This window comes from Anolis sagrei, chromosome 3 (assembly GCF_037176765.1).
Source record: "Anolis sagrei isolate rAnoSag1 chromosome 3, rAnoSag1.mat, whole genome shotgun sequence".
Classification (NCBI taxonomy): domain Eukaryota; kingdom Metazoa; phylum Chordata; class Lepidosauria; order Squamata; family Dactyloidae; genus Anolis; species Anolis sagrei.
Window position 1 is genome coordinate 4,642,730 of NC_090023.1, and position 12,001 is coordinate 4,654,730.

The following is a 12,001-nucleotide window of genomic DNA, read 5'->3' on the forward strand; positions in this document are numbered from 1 at the left end:
AATAAAGCCCACCCAATGGATGCCCAACCAACTTCTACTAGAAGACCTCCAAAGAAGGAGAGCCCAATGTCCAGGGAGCTTGACGCTGGGCGTGGAAGGGACCCCAATGGTCATCAAGTCCAGCCTTACTCCGCCAGGTAAAAATACACAACTCAAACACTCCTGAAAGATGCCCATATCCAACCTTAGTTTGAAAGCCTCTGAAGAAGGAAAGGCCAGCCCTTTCCACCATCAGATGTAGCTAGAGGGGACCCCCAAAGGCCATCTAGTCCAACCACCTTCCGCAAGGCAGGAAGACACCATCCAAGCGCTCGCAACAGATGGCCACCCAGCGTCTGTTCAACGACCACCAGAGAAGGAGACTCCACCACCTTGGGTGTGCCAAGGCATGGATGGATGCCCTCTAGGGTCCCCCTTTTCCCCCATTCTTACCTGTGGAGGCGCTTGCAAGAGGTGGCCAGGGTCTTGTTGAGGTGCGGAAGGCTGGTGGCACCCGCTCTGACGGCTTCCAAGTCTAAAGAATAGCTGCCTTTCAGGTATTCGTGCGAAATGGTGCTCAGGCCGTTGGTGGAGCTGCAAGAGTTAGGAAGGGATTAACAGAACTCAAAAACCACTGGACGAATTGACACCAAATTTGGACACAAGACACCTAACAACCCAATGCATGTCCTTCACTCAAAAATTGATTTTGTCATTTGGGAGTTGTAGTTGCTGGGATTTATAGTTCACCTACAATCAAAGAGCATTCTGAACTCCACCAACGATGGAATTGAACCAAAGGTAACACACAGGTCTCCCATGACCAACAGAAAAGACTAGAAGGGTTTGGTGGGCATTGAGTTTGAGTTTGGGAGTTGTAGTTCACCTACATTCAGAGATCACTGTGGACTCAAACAATGATGGATCTGGACCAAACTCTAAACGAATACTCAATATGCCCAGATGTGAACACTATTGGAGTTTGAGGAAAAATAGACCTTGACATTTGGGAGTTGTAGTTGCTGGGATTTATAGTTCACCTACGGTCAAAGAGCATTCTGAACCCCACCAACGATGGAATTGAACCAAACTTGGCTCACAATTCTCTCATGACCAACAGAAAATACTGGAAGGGTTTGGTGGGCAGTGTCCTTTGGTTTTGGAGTTGTAGTTCACCTACATCCAGAGATCACTGTGGACTCAAACAATGATGGATCTGGACTAAACTCTACCCGAATACTCAATATGCCCAAATGTGAACACTGATGGAGTTTGGGGAAAATAGAATCTTGACATTTGGGAGTTGTAGTTGCTGGGATTTGTAGTTCACCTATAATCACAGAGCATTCTGAACCCCACCAAGGATAGAATTGGGCCAAACCTCCCACATAGAACCCCCCCATGTGGGCCACAGCAACGCGTGGCAGGGGACGGCTAGTCTATATCAATAAAAATGTAATGTTCGTTTGTGGGATTAACAGAACTCAAAAACCACTGGATGACTTGACACCAAATTTGGACACAAGACACCTGTCAGGCCAACGAGTGACCATCACTCATGAAAACACTGAAAAACACAGTAGAAGGGACTTTAAATGCAACCCCCCCCAAAAAAATACATTATAACACATGCACAAAACCACATAAATACACAAACACACATATACACACACAAAACACATATACACAGAGTGGGCCACAGCAACGCAAGGCAGGGGATGGCTAGTAATAATAATAATAATAATTATTATTATTATTATTATTATTATTATTATTATTTCAAGAGCAATAACAACATCACAGAGTAATGAAGACTCTGCATATCCTTTCACTTTGCTTTGTTATATTTATATTATATATTATTATATTATTTATATGCCACCTTTCTCATTACTAGTACTCATTACAAAAATTAAAACACTTTTAAAAAGCCACGACGGGTATCTCATTGAATGTCTCTCATATTGACCAACAGAACTTCCATTGAGAGATTTCTTCCCATCCCAGCACTGATTTACTAACTAGTATTGAAATGTAGTTCAGGGCAGAGCCTTTTGCGTTCTCTGACATAGGGCTCTTCACCTTCCCAAACTACATTTCCCAGAATCCTGTGCTTTCGCACTCTCTCTCCCGCAAACTCTGTTTTCCCAGCAAACTCTGCTTTCTCCCTGCTGCTTCCCTCCTTTTTGGCTTTGCTTTGCTTCCTTGCGCTGAACAGGAAACTGACTTTGGGAGGCCCCAGCTTCTGCCAACCTAGCAGTTTGAAAACATGTAAATTTGAGTAGATCAATAGGTACTGCTCTGGTGGGAAGGTAACGGCACTCCATGTAGTCATGCCAGCCACATGACCTTGGAGCTATCTATGGACAATGGCGGCTCTTCAGCTTAGGAATGGAGATGAGCACCAGAGGCCCAGAGTTGGGCATGACTAGACTTAATGTTACAGGAAAACCTTTACTGTTCTGTCGCGCGCTGGGCCTGTAAAGAATTTTCTTTAAGACAGGACGTGCAACCTTTGCCCAGCGGGAAGCCAGGGGGCCCAAAGAGAAGTTCTCAGAGGTTTTCCACCACAAATGATCTTTAGATGGCTATTGAGGTATAACAATTAATGAACAATCAAACAGAAACTTCTCTTGTCTTCAGAAAGTTAAACAAATGCTTACAGGCTTTTATGCAACTGGTGGCTTCCTAATCTTGCCCACGAAGGACAGGCAACTGTCTTCAATAACTTCTTCTTTACTTTAAAGGAAAATCCCCTTTTTAACTTCTCCCAGGCTGACTGTAATCTAACCCTTACTGATGTGGGCTCCGCTACCGGGTCGAACTGCTTCTCGAATGCCGAGTGGACCTACCAGTAAAGGCTTAGATGTTCTCCAGCTGGAGTTCTTTGGTCTTTAGGGCTGTTTCCCTGGAAATCTTTGGAGACTCTTAAGACTGTTCTCCCTCGGAAAGTCTTAAGGGTTGAAGCTTTTGTACAGGGGAAGCTTGCACACGTCCTGTACATTAGCTTTCCTTGCTGAGACTAACTAAAAAACGGCTCCCTTTCCTTCCCAATTGCCCTGAACAAGGGGTAGGACCAAAACTTAATGATAATGGACAGGTGACTTGCCCTACGACTGCAACCAAAGGAAGCCACCTATCTGCAGAGTCCCTGAAACCTAGGACTGCAAACAAACATTTAATACAAAGCAAATAAGTTGGAGCTCCTGGTACAGCCGTACCAGAACATTTACCTTTACCTACTCAATAGGTTACCTTTTACCTAATAAATAGATCCCAGCATCTGCACCACATTCTTGAAGGCAACTGGGGTTGGCACTTGGGACTCCAGATCCCAATATCCCCACAAAAGCATGCAACTAATCAATGGGTAACAGGTCCCAGCATCTGCAATTCATGCTTGCAGGCAACTGAGGTTGGGACTTGAGACTACAGCTCCCAGGATCCCCACAAAAACATGGAACTAATCAATAGACAACAGGTCCCAGCATCCAGAGCTCACACTTGCAGGCCACTGAGGTTGGGACTTGGGACTACAGCTCCCAGTATCCCCAGGAAGGCATGCAACCAATCAATGTACTACAGGTCCCAGCATCCACAGCTCACACTTGCAGGCAACTGGGATTAGGACTTGGGACTCCAGATCCCAGTATACCCACAAAAGAATGCAACTAATCTAAGGTCAACATGTCCCAGTATCCACAGCTAATGCTTACAGGCAACTGGGATTAGGACTTGGGACTCCAGATCCCAATATACCCACAAAAGAATGCAACTAATCTATGGTCAACATGTCCCAGTATCCACAGCTCATGCTTACAGGCAACTGGGTTGGGACTTGGGACTACAGCTCCCAGTATCCCCTGGAAGACATGCAACTAATCAATGTACTACAGGTCCCAGCATCCACAGCTCATGCTTGCAGGCAACTGGGATTAGGACTTGGGACTCCAGATCCCAGTATACCCACAAAAGAATGCAACTAATCTATGGTCAACAGGTCCCAATATCCACAGCTCATGCTTATAGGCAACTGGGATTGGGACTTGGGACTACAGCTCCAGTATCCCCACAAAAGCATGCAACTAATATCTGGGCAACAGGTTCCTTTACCTTTACCAATGTTGATCCTTAAGTTTTTGGCACAGGCGATACCCGTGAGTCGGATATCACATCGTAAGTACTAGTCTAACAAAATTCGATACAAATTACGACAACTAACAAAAAAAATCACACACCCCTAGCAGATGATCTGGGATCAGATGCTGGGGTAAAGGTTGTGTAGAAGGATCCTGCATGACAAGCCATTGCATACCTTTCGAGGGCTGCGTCCTGCACTGCAGGGCTGTTGCTTGCCGCTCCGGGGATGGAGCTGCTGAAGGAGACGCCGCTGGACCCCGAACGAGGTGGAAGAGGGGGCTTCTCATCCTCTCCATCTGCAAGAGGAAAGCAGAAGGACAACGATCAATGAGCGGTCAGGAGGAAGTTGGCAGAATTCCCTGCCATTTGGGCAGACAGTTACTTGAAATCCATGGCTGGAGGTTGGACTACATGACCTCCTGGGGTCCCTTCCAGATGCTGAATGACTGAGTTGGAAGAGGTTTGGCATCTTGAGCTGCTCTTTGATGGAAGTCCTGGACTTTGTAGTTTTTTGTGGAATGGAAAACTCCCTGGCAGAGTGTTGCAACCCAGAGTAGGAAACTGGACCCTAAGACAACAATCCACCACACCTGACTTCAGGAAAAACAATCCTTTTTATTGATGAAAGATGAGTACAAAAATAGAGGAAAACAGGCAAGGTAAAAAGCCACAGTAAAACTCAGCAACAAGAAATGTCCATGAACAAGATCAAAAACCCACAGTAACACTGCTAAATCCTGGGACCTGTTAGCAATCCACTAACCGTACTTGAAGCTCTAGAAAAGCCCCTTGGAACAAAGCCAGTGGAAGCAGGAAAACTGCAAGAGTCTGAACATGAATCTGAAACGATGCCTGGACTGAATGGGCATCCAGGCCAAGCATTTTTAAAGCATAGAAATCTATTTCGTGAAGTGCCTGAAGGCCGTGTTTGCATTTCTCTTAATCTAGCTGACCTCTGTAAACTCTGCGCTTCGCCTCTGCTTTGCCAAATCTGCCCCCGTCTATCCTCGTTAGAGGGACCAGGTGTCAAATTATCTGGAGAGCTAAAAGGGAGTGAAAGTTCAACGCTTGGCTCTGAATCATTCTCATGGGAATTTGGACTTTCGTTTTCCAAAGCAGCAGGATTTTCACGACACAAACCGTCATCTTCTACATTGACCTCAGAATCACTGACATCAGGAAATACAATCAGAGAGTCAGGTACAGATTCACACACAGGCTGAACCCCAACAGAGAGCTTTATTTGCACTCCATCATTCGATCAATATGGACAGGGCAATTAAAGCAGTATCCGATGGCTCTTATTACTCTATGCAACACAATTTTTTGTTCCTGGGCTATAAATGTCATCTTGCAATTAGTTCTATCATAAAAACATGGGAAAAGTTTATTAAACTGCAAAAACTTTGTTTTCACAGGAGGAACAATCTGCAACATATTTTTCTCATCGAGTCTCAACCCATGCAACCTAGTTTGTGCCCCAGAAAAACAAAGTTTCGGGAGTGTAACAACTACTTTCAAAGTGAGGACTGCACAACTGAACAGGGAATCACAATTTCAAATCAAGCTAGACAAATGGTTGGGAGCTTACTCCGACCCAGGCTGGCTTCAAACTCATGTCAGTATTGATTTTTAATGCAGCTGACTCCCAACCAGCTGTGCCACAACCCGGTCCTTTGGCTTTGGCTCAGCACTAAGATCACCCTATGGCACAGACCTCATTTGTGTTGTGGGGAAGCCATTTAGCACAAAAAGATGACCATTAGGTTAGGGTAAATGCAGCATTTCAATGTCATGGCATACTATAATTGCTACATGGTGCAAACGGCTAGTCACCCGTACCCGAATAGTCCCTGTCCTCCGCATTGTCCTTCTCCTTCTCTCGTTCCACGGAGAAAAGCAAGGTGCAGACGAGGCCTTGGTTTGGCTGCAGGTACAAAGCAATGAGGTCACTCAGGGTCTTGAAGCGCCGGACCGGGACCCCTTGAGACGTCTGCAAGGAAGGAAGGAAGGAAGGAAAATAATCAAGACCCTGATAGCATATTTCTTTTGCTACAATAGCCACCAAGTGCATCTACATCAGGCACAGGCAAACTTTGGTCCTCCGGGTATTTTGGATTCAACTCCCACAATTGACATGCGCATTGGATTCGATGGAGCATTAGAATCAAGTACATACAGCAATATCATATTTACTCGTTTAAGGAGCACTAAATTACATAGCCAAAATTGAGTTGCGCATTAGATTCAATGGCACGTAATACTCAAGAAAAGTACAATAATATCATTTTATGTCATACATTTGGCCCGCCCATTGTGTTTGATTTTCCACTTTGTTATTTTGCACTGTTATTTTGTTTTACTCTTATGTTTTACTTATTTTATTATGATGTTATTTTTGTTCGTTTTGTATTTATTTTGCGGTAATGTATTACCGGGTTTGGCCTCATGTAAGCCACCCCGAGTCCCCTTTGGGGAGATGGTTGCGGAGTATAAATAAAAATGATGATGATGATGGTTATTATTATTATTATTATTATTATTATTATTATTAGGTTCTTGTGGGTTTTTTCGGGCTATAGAGCCATGTTCTAGAGGCATTTCTCCTGACGTTTCGCCTGCATCTATGGCAAGCATCCTCAGAGGTAGGCAAGCATCCTCTACCTCTGAGGATGCTTGCCATAGATGCAGGCGAAACGTCAGGAGAAATGCCTCTAGAACATGGCTCTATAGCCCGAAAAAACCCACAAGAACCTAGTGATTCCAGCCATGAAAGCCTTCGACAATACATTATTATTATTATTATTATTATACCATAGTTATTTGAATTTAATGCACACATTTTTTTTGATAAGTTACATAGCCAAAATTGAGGCATGCATTACATTTGGTGGTGCATTATACTCAAGTAATTACAGTAATACCATATTTACTCATGTCTAATGTGCACCTTTCTTTTGCATAAATTACACAACTAAAACTGAGGTGTGCATCAGATTCTATGGCACAGTATGCTCAAGTAAATACAGTAATTCCATATTTACTCAAATTTGATGCTCATAATTTTTTGGCTAAATGATACAGCCAAAATCGAGGTGTGCATTAGATTCTGAGGTGCATTATACTCAAGTACATATGGTACCTTTTTGGCTAAAGTACACAGCCAAAATTGAAGTATGCATTAGACTCAATGGCGCATTATACTCAAGTAAATACAGCAACTAACTTTAGTCTAATGTGCCCCTTTTTTGGCCTGAATTACATTGCCAAAATTGAGGGGCACATTACATTCGGTGGTGCATTATACTCAAGCAAATATGGTAATATCGTATTTACTCGATTCTAACATGCATTATTTTTTTTGCTAAATCACACAGCCAAAATTGAGGTGTGAATTAGATTTGATGGTGCATTATACTCACGCACATATGGTAATACTCTATTTACTTGAGTTTAATGTGCACTTTGCTTGCCTAAATTGCACAGCCAAAGTTGAAGTGCGTTTTAGATTCAGTGGTGGTGCATTATACTCAAGTAAATATGGTAATATATTTATTTGAGTCCAACGTACACTTTTTCTGGCTAAATTACATTGCCAAAACTGTGTGCATTCTCTACTCAAGTAAATATGGTAATACAGTATGTGTGTTTGTGTGTATACACACACACACACCCCAAACAAAATGGAAACCAAGCCTCCACTTTCAAACTACCCACTTTACCAATTGCCAACTCTGCTATATACTATAAATTATAGAAATTAGGCTGTCATGTGCCTTTAAGACATTTCCAAGTTATGGCAACCCTATGGAGAACCTATCAAGATGGGTTATTTTGCAAGGTTTTCTCATATTTTATTTATTTATTTATTTATTTATTTCGTATACTTCTACCCCGCCCTTCTCAACCCCCGAGGGGGGACTCAGGGCGGCTTACAAAAAGGCACAATTCGATGCCTACACAATAATACAATCTATATATATATAAATGTTCTGTGCGTAACGAATTCCTTAAAAACAAAAGAACCAATGAACGAAATCACACCAAATTTGGCTACAAAACGTCTCTCAACACAAGGAGTGACCATCACTCAAAAAATTATGATTTTGTCATTTGGGAATTGTAGTTGCTGGGATTTTATAGTTCACCTGAAGCGGGGAACGGGGGGTCCCCAAAAGATTCCAGGAGGAAGAGGAAGAAGGAAGAGACAGAGACAGCTTTGCAAGTTCACAGAATTTAATGCTTACCCGGGTAAGGGCACCTCAGCTCCAATCTGGCTGGTGAGGTACAAAGCCCTAATCCCAAAACACCCATTATTTATAGGCAAAATTATCCAGTTCGCACATGCGTACAATTATTTGACCTTTTCACAATCTAATCAGTTTGTCCTCGAATCGTGGCCAAGAACATTTGTTTGGCAGGAACACTTGTTTTCCCCAACTTTCCCCTTACATCATCTGACCTCGCTCCAGATGATTTACATTGATTTACATTGAACCATTAAAATGAATCATAACTTCATATTTCTTCACATCATATTATATGATTCCACACATCTTCATTTCTGTATCTTTAAGCAAGCATTTCCCTTATTAATCCTCCTTAATTATCTTCCCAATATATTAGTTATTTCAATTGATCCATTAAAAGGTGTATTTCATTTTTGTCTGCTATTTACGTCAACCAGACAGGAGGTGGCGCTGTTATACCATATCTTCAAATGTTTGCTTCTCCCTGGATTAATAATCATTAACTTTGTGCTTGGCACCAACCTTTGTGACCTTCCACAAATAGCTCTTGGCCTATTCAAATATTGACATAAGATTAGGCCTCCAGCCTCCTGTCCTCCATGCCAGCTGTCATTTTCCCTTCCTCTAGAGAATCACCACCAGAATTCCTTCTTCATGCTTTTAAGAATCCCTTTTTTAAGGTAAGACTTCATTACTTCATTAAGTTATAATTATTTTTTCTATTTAGCTGCTGCCACACACCTACAATCAACGAGCATTCTGAACTCCATCAACGATGGAATTGAACCAAACTTGGCACACAAAACTCCCATGACCAACAGAAAATACTGGAAGGGTTTGGTGAGCATTGACCTTGAGTTTGGGAGTTGTAGTTCACCTACATCCAGAGAGCACTGTGGGATCAAACCATGATGGATCTGGACCAAACTTGGCACAAGCACTCAATACGCCCAAATATGAACACTGGTGGAGTTTGGGGGAAATAGACCTTGACATTTGGGAGTTGTAGTCAATGGGATTCACAGTTCACCTACAATCAAAGACCATTCTGAACCCCACGAACAACAGAATCGGGGCAAACTTCCCACACAGAACACCCATGACCAACAGAAAATATTCAAGGCCATCCAATCCAACTCCCTTCATCAGGGCAAGAAAATGTAAATAAAGTCCTCTTGACAAAGAGCCATCTAGCCATAGATAGAGATAGATGGATAGATAGATAGATGATAGATAGATATGATTCACACACACACACACACACAGATATAGTATCATAGATTTGAAAGGGACCCTTAAAGAAGGACTATGATATGTTGCATGTTCCAGGGTGGGCAAACCTGACAATCTCCACATCAACACTGACAAAGGAACAGCAAGAAATACTGTTTACCCACAAGCATAAAGAAATTACATATATTAGAAACCAACACTTTCTCATTACTTTATTTTCCAGAACAACAGACTGGGCCACAGCAACGCCTGGCAGGGGACAGCTAGTAAACATATAAAAACAACAGTTAAACAGTTATAACAATTAAAACATCACTAAATATCACAGTCAATGAACCAATCTCATGCACAGCGTTCGCCAACTCAGAGTCCATACTTCATTCCACATTGTCTATTCCTATCCGTCGTCGTAGTCCTTTATTCATCTGCCAGATTGCCCAAACGCCTGGTCCCAAATCCATGTTTTTAATTTCCTTCTAAAGGAAAGGAGGGATGACGCTGATCTAATTTCCCTGGGGAGTGAATTCCATAGGTGAGGGGCCACCACTGAGAAGGCCCTGCTCCTCGTCCCCGGCAATCTCACTTGTGATAGAGGCGGGGCCAAGAGCAGGGCCTTCCCAGAGGATCTTAGGTTCCGAGGTGGGACGTAGAGGGAGATCCGTTCGGACAGATACACTGGGCCGGAACCGTGTAGGGTTTTGTAGGTCAAAACCAGCACTTTGAATTGTGTTCGGAATTGGAGCGGCAGCCAGTGGAGCTGACACAACAGGGGGGTGGTATGCTCCCTGTATGACGCTCCGGTGAGCAATCTATGTACCCACCACCAAGACACCGCACATGGGAGACAATTTTACTCGGACAATGAGGGATCACCTAAGTAAGTAACTTATAGAACTTCTTCAGCTAAGCGCCATGCCTTTCTTTGTGGTGCTGTGAGGTTTTTGGGCTGCATTGCCATGTTCCAGTAGCATTCTCTCCTGACGTTTCACCTGCACCTGTGGCTACTGGCATCTTCAGAGGTTGTTCAGAGGTCAGTCAGAAATGAGGCAAGTGGAGTGTATATGTATCTGTGGAATAATGTCCAAGGTGGGGGAAAGAACCCTTGACTGTTTGAAGCAAGTGTGAATGTTGCAATTAGCAAGCCTGAATAGCATTGAGAAGCCATGCAGCTACAAAGTCAATCAATGAGGATATTTGCAAAGAGGTAGCCTGGCCTTTGTTGCCTGGAGGCATTCTCTGTTTGGGAGGTTTACACTGGCCCTTGATTGCTAATTGCAGCATTTACATTGTGACAACCTCTGAGGATGCTTGCCATAGATGCAGGTGAAACGTCAGGAGAGAATGCTTCTAGAACATAGCCATATAGCCCGAAAAACTTACAACAACCCAACACAAACCTTTCTTTTCTTGCAGGAAATATTTTGGAGGCCGACTGAGCACCAGAGGGCGCTATAACCATGCGCCACGCATTACATGCAAAGGGGTTCCACATGTGTTTCGCAGGAAACAAGTTATTTTTTAAGTATTGGTTTTAGTGTAAATAATATATATTTTGCAGACATGATCCTTCAAGTCGTTTCCAAACAATTGAGACCCTATTGCGAATCTACCCTGCAATTTGACACCACTTTAACTGCCATGGCTCAATGCTGTGGAATATTGTGATTTGTAGTTTATGAGGCACCAACACAATTTGGCAGAGAAGGCTCAAAATCTTGCAAAACTACATCTCCCATCATTCCAGCACATGGAGTCATGGCCGTTCAAGGGAGGCCAAGATGCAATAATTATGCAGTGTATTATTTATTATTATTTAAAACTTTTATATCCCAATCTTCTCAATCTCCGTAGAGGGACTCAGACCAATTAACCCGTTGTTGTTGTTGTTGTTGCTGCTGCTACTGCTGTTGTTGTTATTCCTATCCCTCCTTTTCCCCCTATAAGGACTCAAGGCGACTAACAAACACACAAACTAAGACTTGAGCTTGAAAACTTTCTTTTAAATCAAGCCTTGACTATGATGGATTTTGGTTCCACCTGAACATGAGGAAGAACTTCCTGACTGTGAGAGCTGTTCACCAGTGGAACTCTCTGCCACAGAGTGTAGTGGAGGCTCCTTCTTTGGAGGCTTTTGAACAAAGGCTGGGTGGCCATCTGTCAGGGGTGCTTTGAATGTGATTGTCCATCTGTTAGGGGTGTTTTGAATGCGATTGTCCTGCTTCTTGGCAGAATGGGGTTGGACTGGACGGCCATGAGGTCTCTTCCAACTCTAGGATTCTATGAACACGAGGAAGAACTTCCTGACTGTGAGAGCTGTTCAGCAGTGGAACTCTCTGCCACATAGTGTGGTGAAGGCTCCTTCTTTGGAGGCTTTCGAAGAGAGGCTGGATGGCCATCTG

At 43.2% G+C, this 12,001-nt stretch overlaps 1 protein-coding gene across 2 annotated transcripts in view; it reads right to left on the reverse strand.

Annotated features, from left to right (window-relative positions):
• The window catches only part of INPPL1 (inositol polyphosphate phosphatase like 1), a 110,286-nt gene that overhangs the window by 58,886 nt on the left and 39,399 nt on the right, over nt 1–12,001 (reverse strand). For both annotated transcript variants that reach the window (XM_067466429.1, XM_067466430.1), the window contains exons 3-5: nt 5,962–6,112; nt 4,295–4,415; nt 433–573 (exon numbers count right to left, since the gene is read on the reverse strand). In XM_067466429.1, coding sequence (XP_067322530.1) covers nt 433–573; nt 4,295–4,415; nt 5,962–6,112 — 413 coding nt within the window. The remainder of the gene's footprint in view (nt 1–432; nt 574–4,294; nt 4,416–5,961; nt 6,113–12,001) is intronic.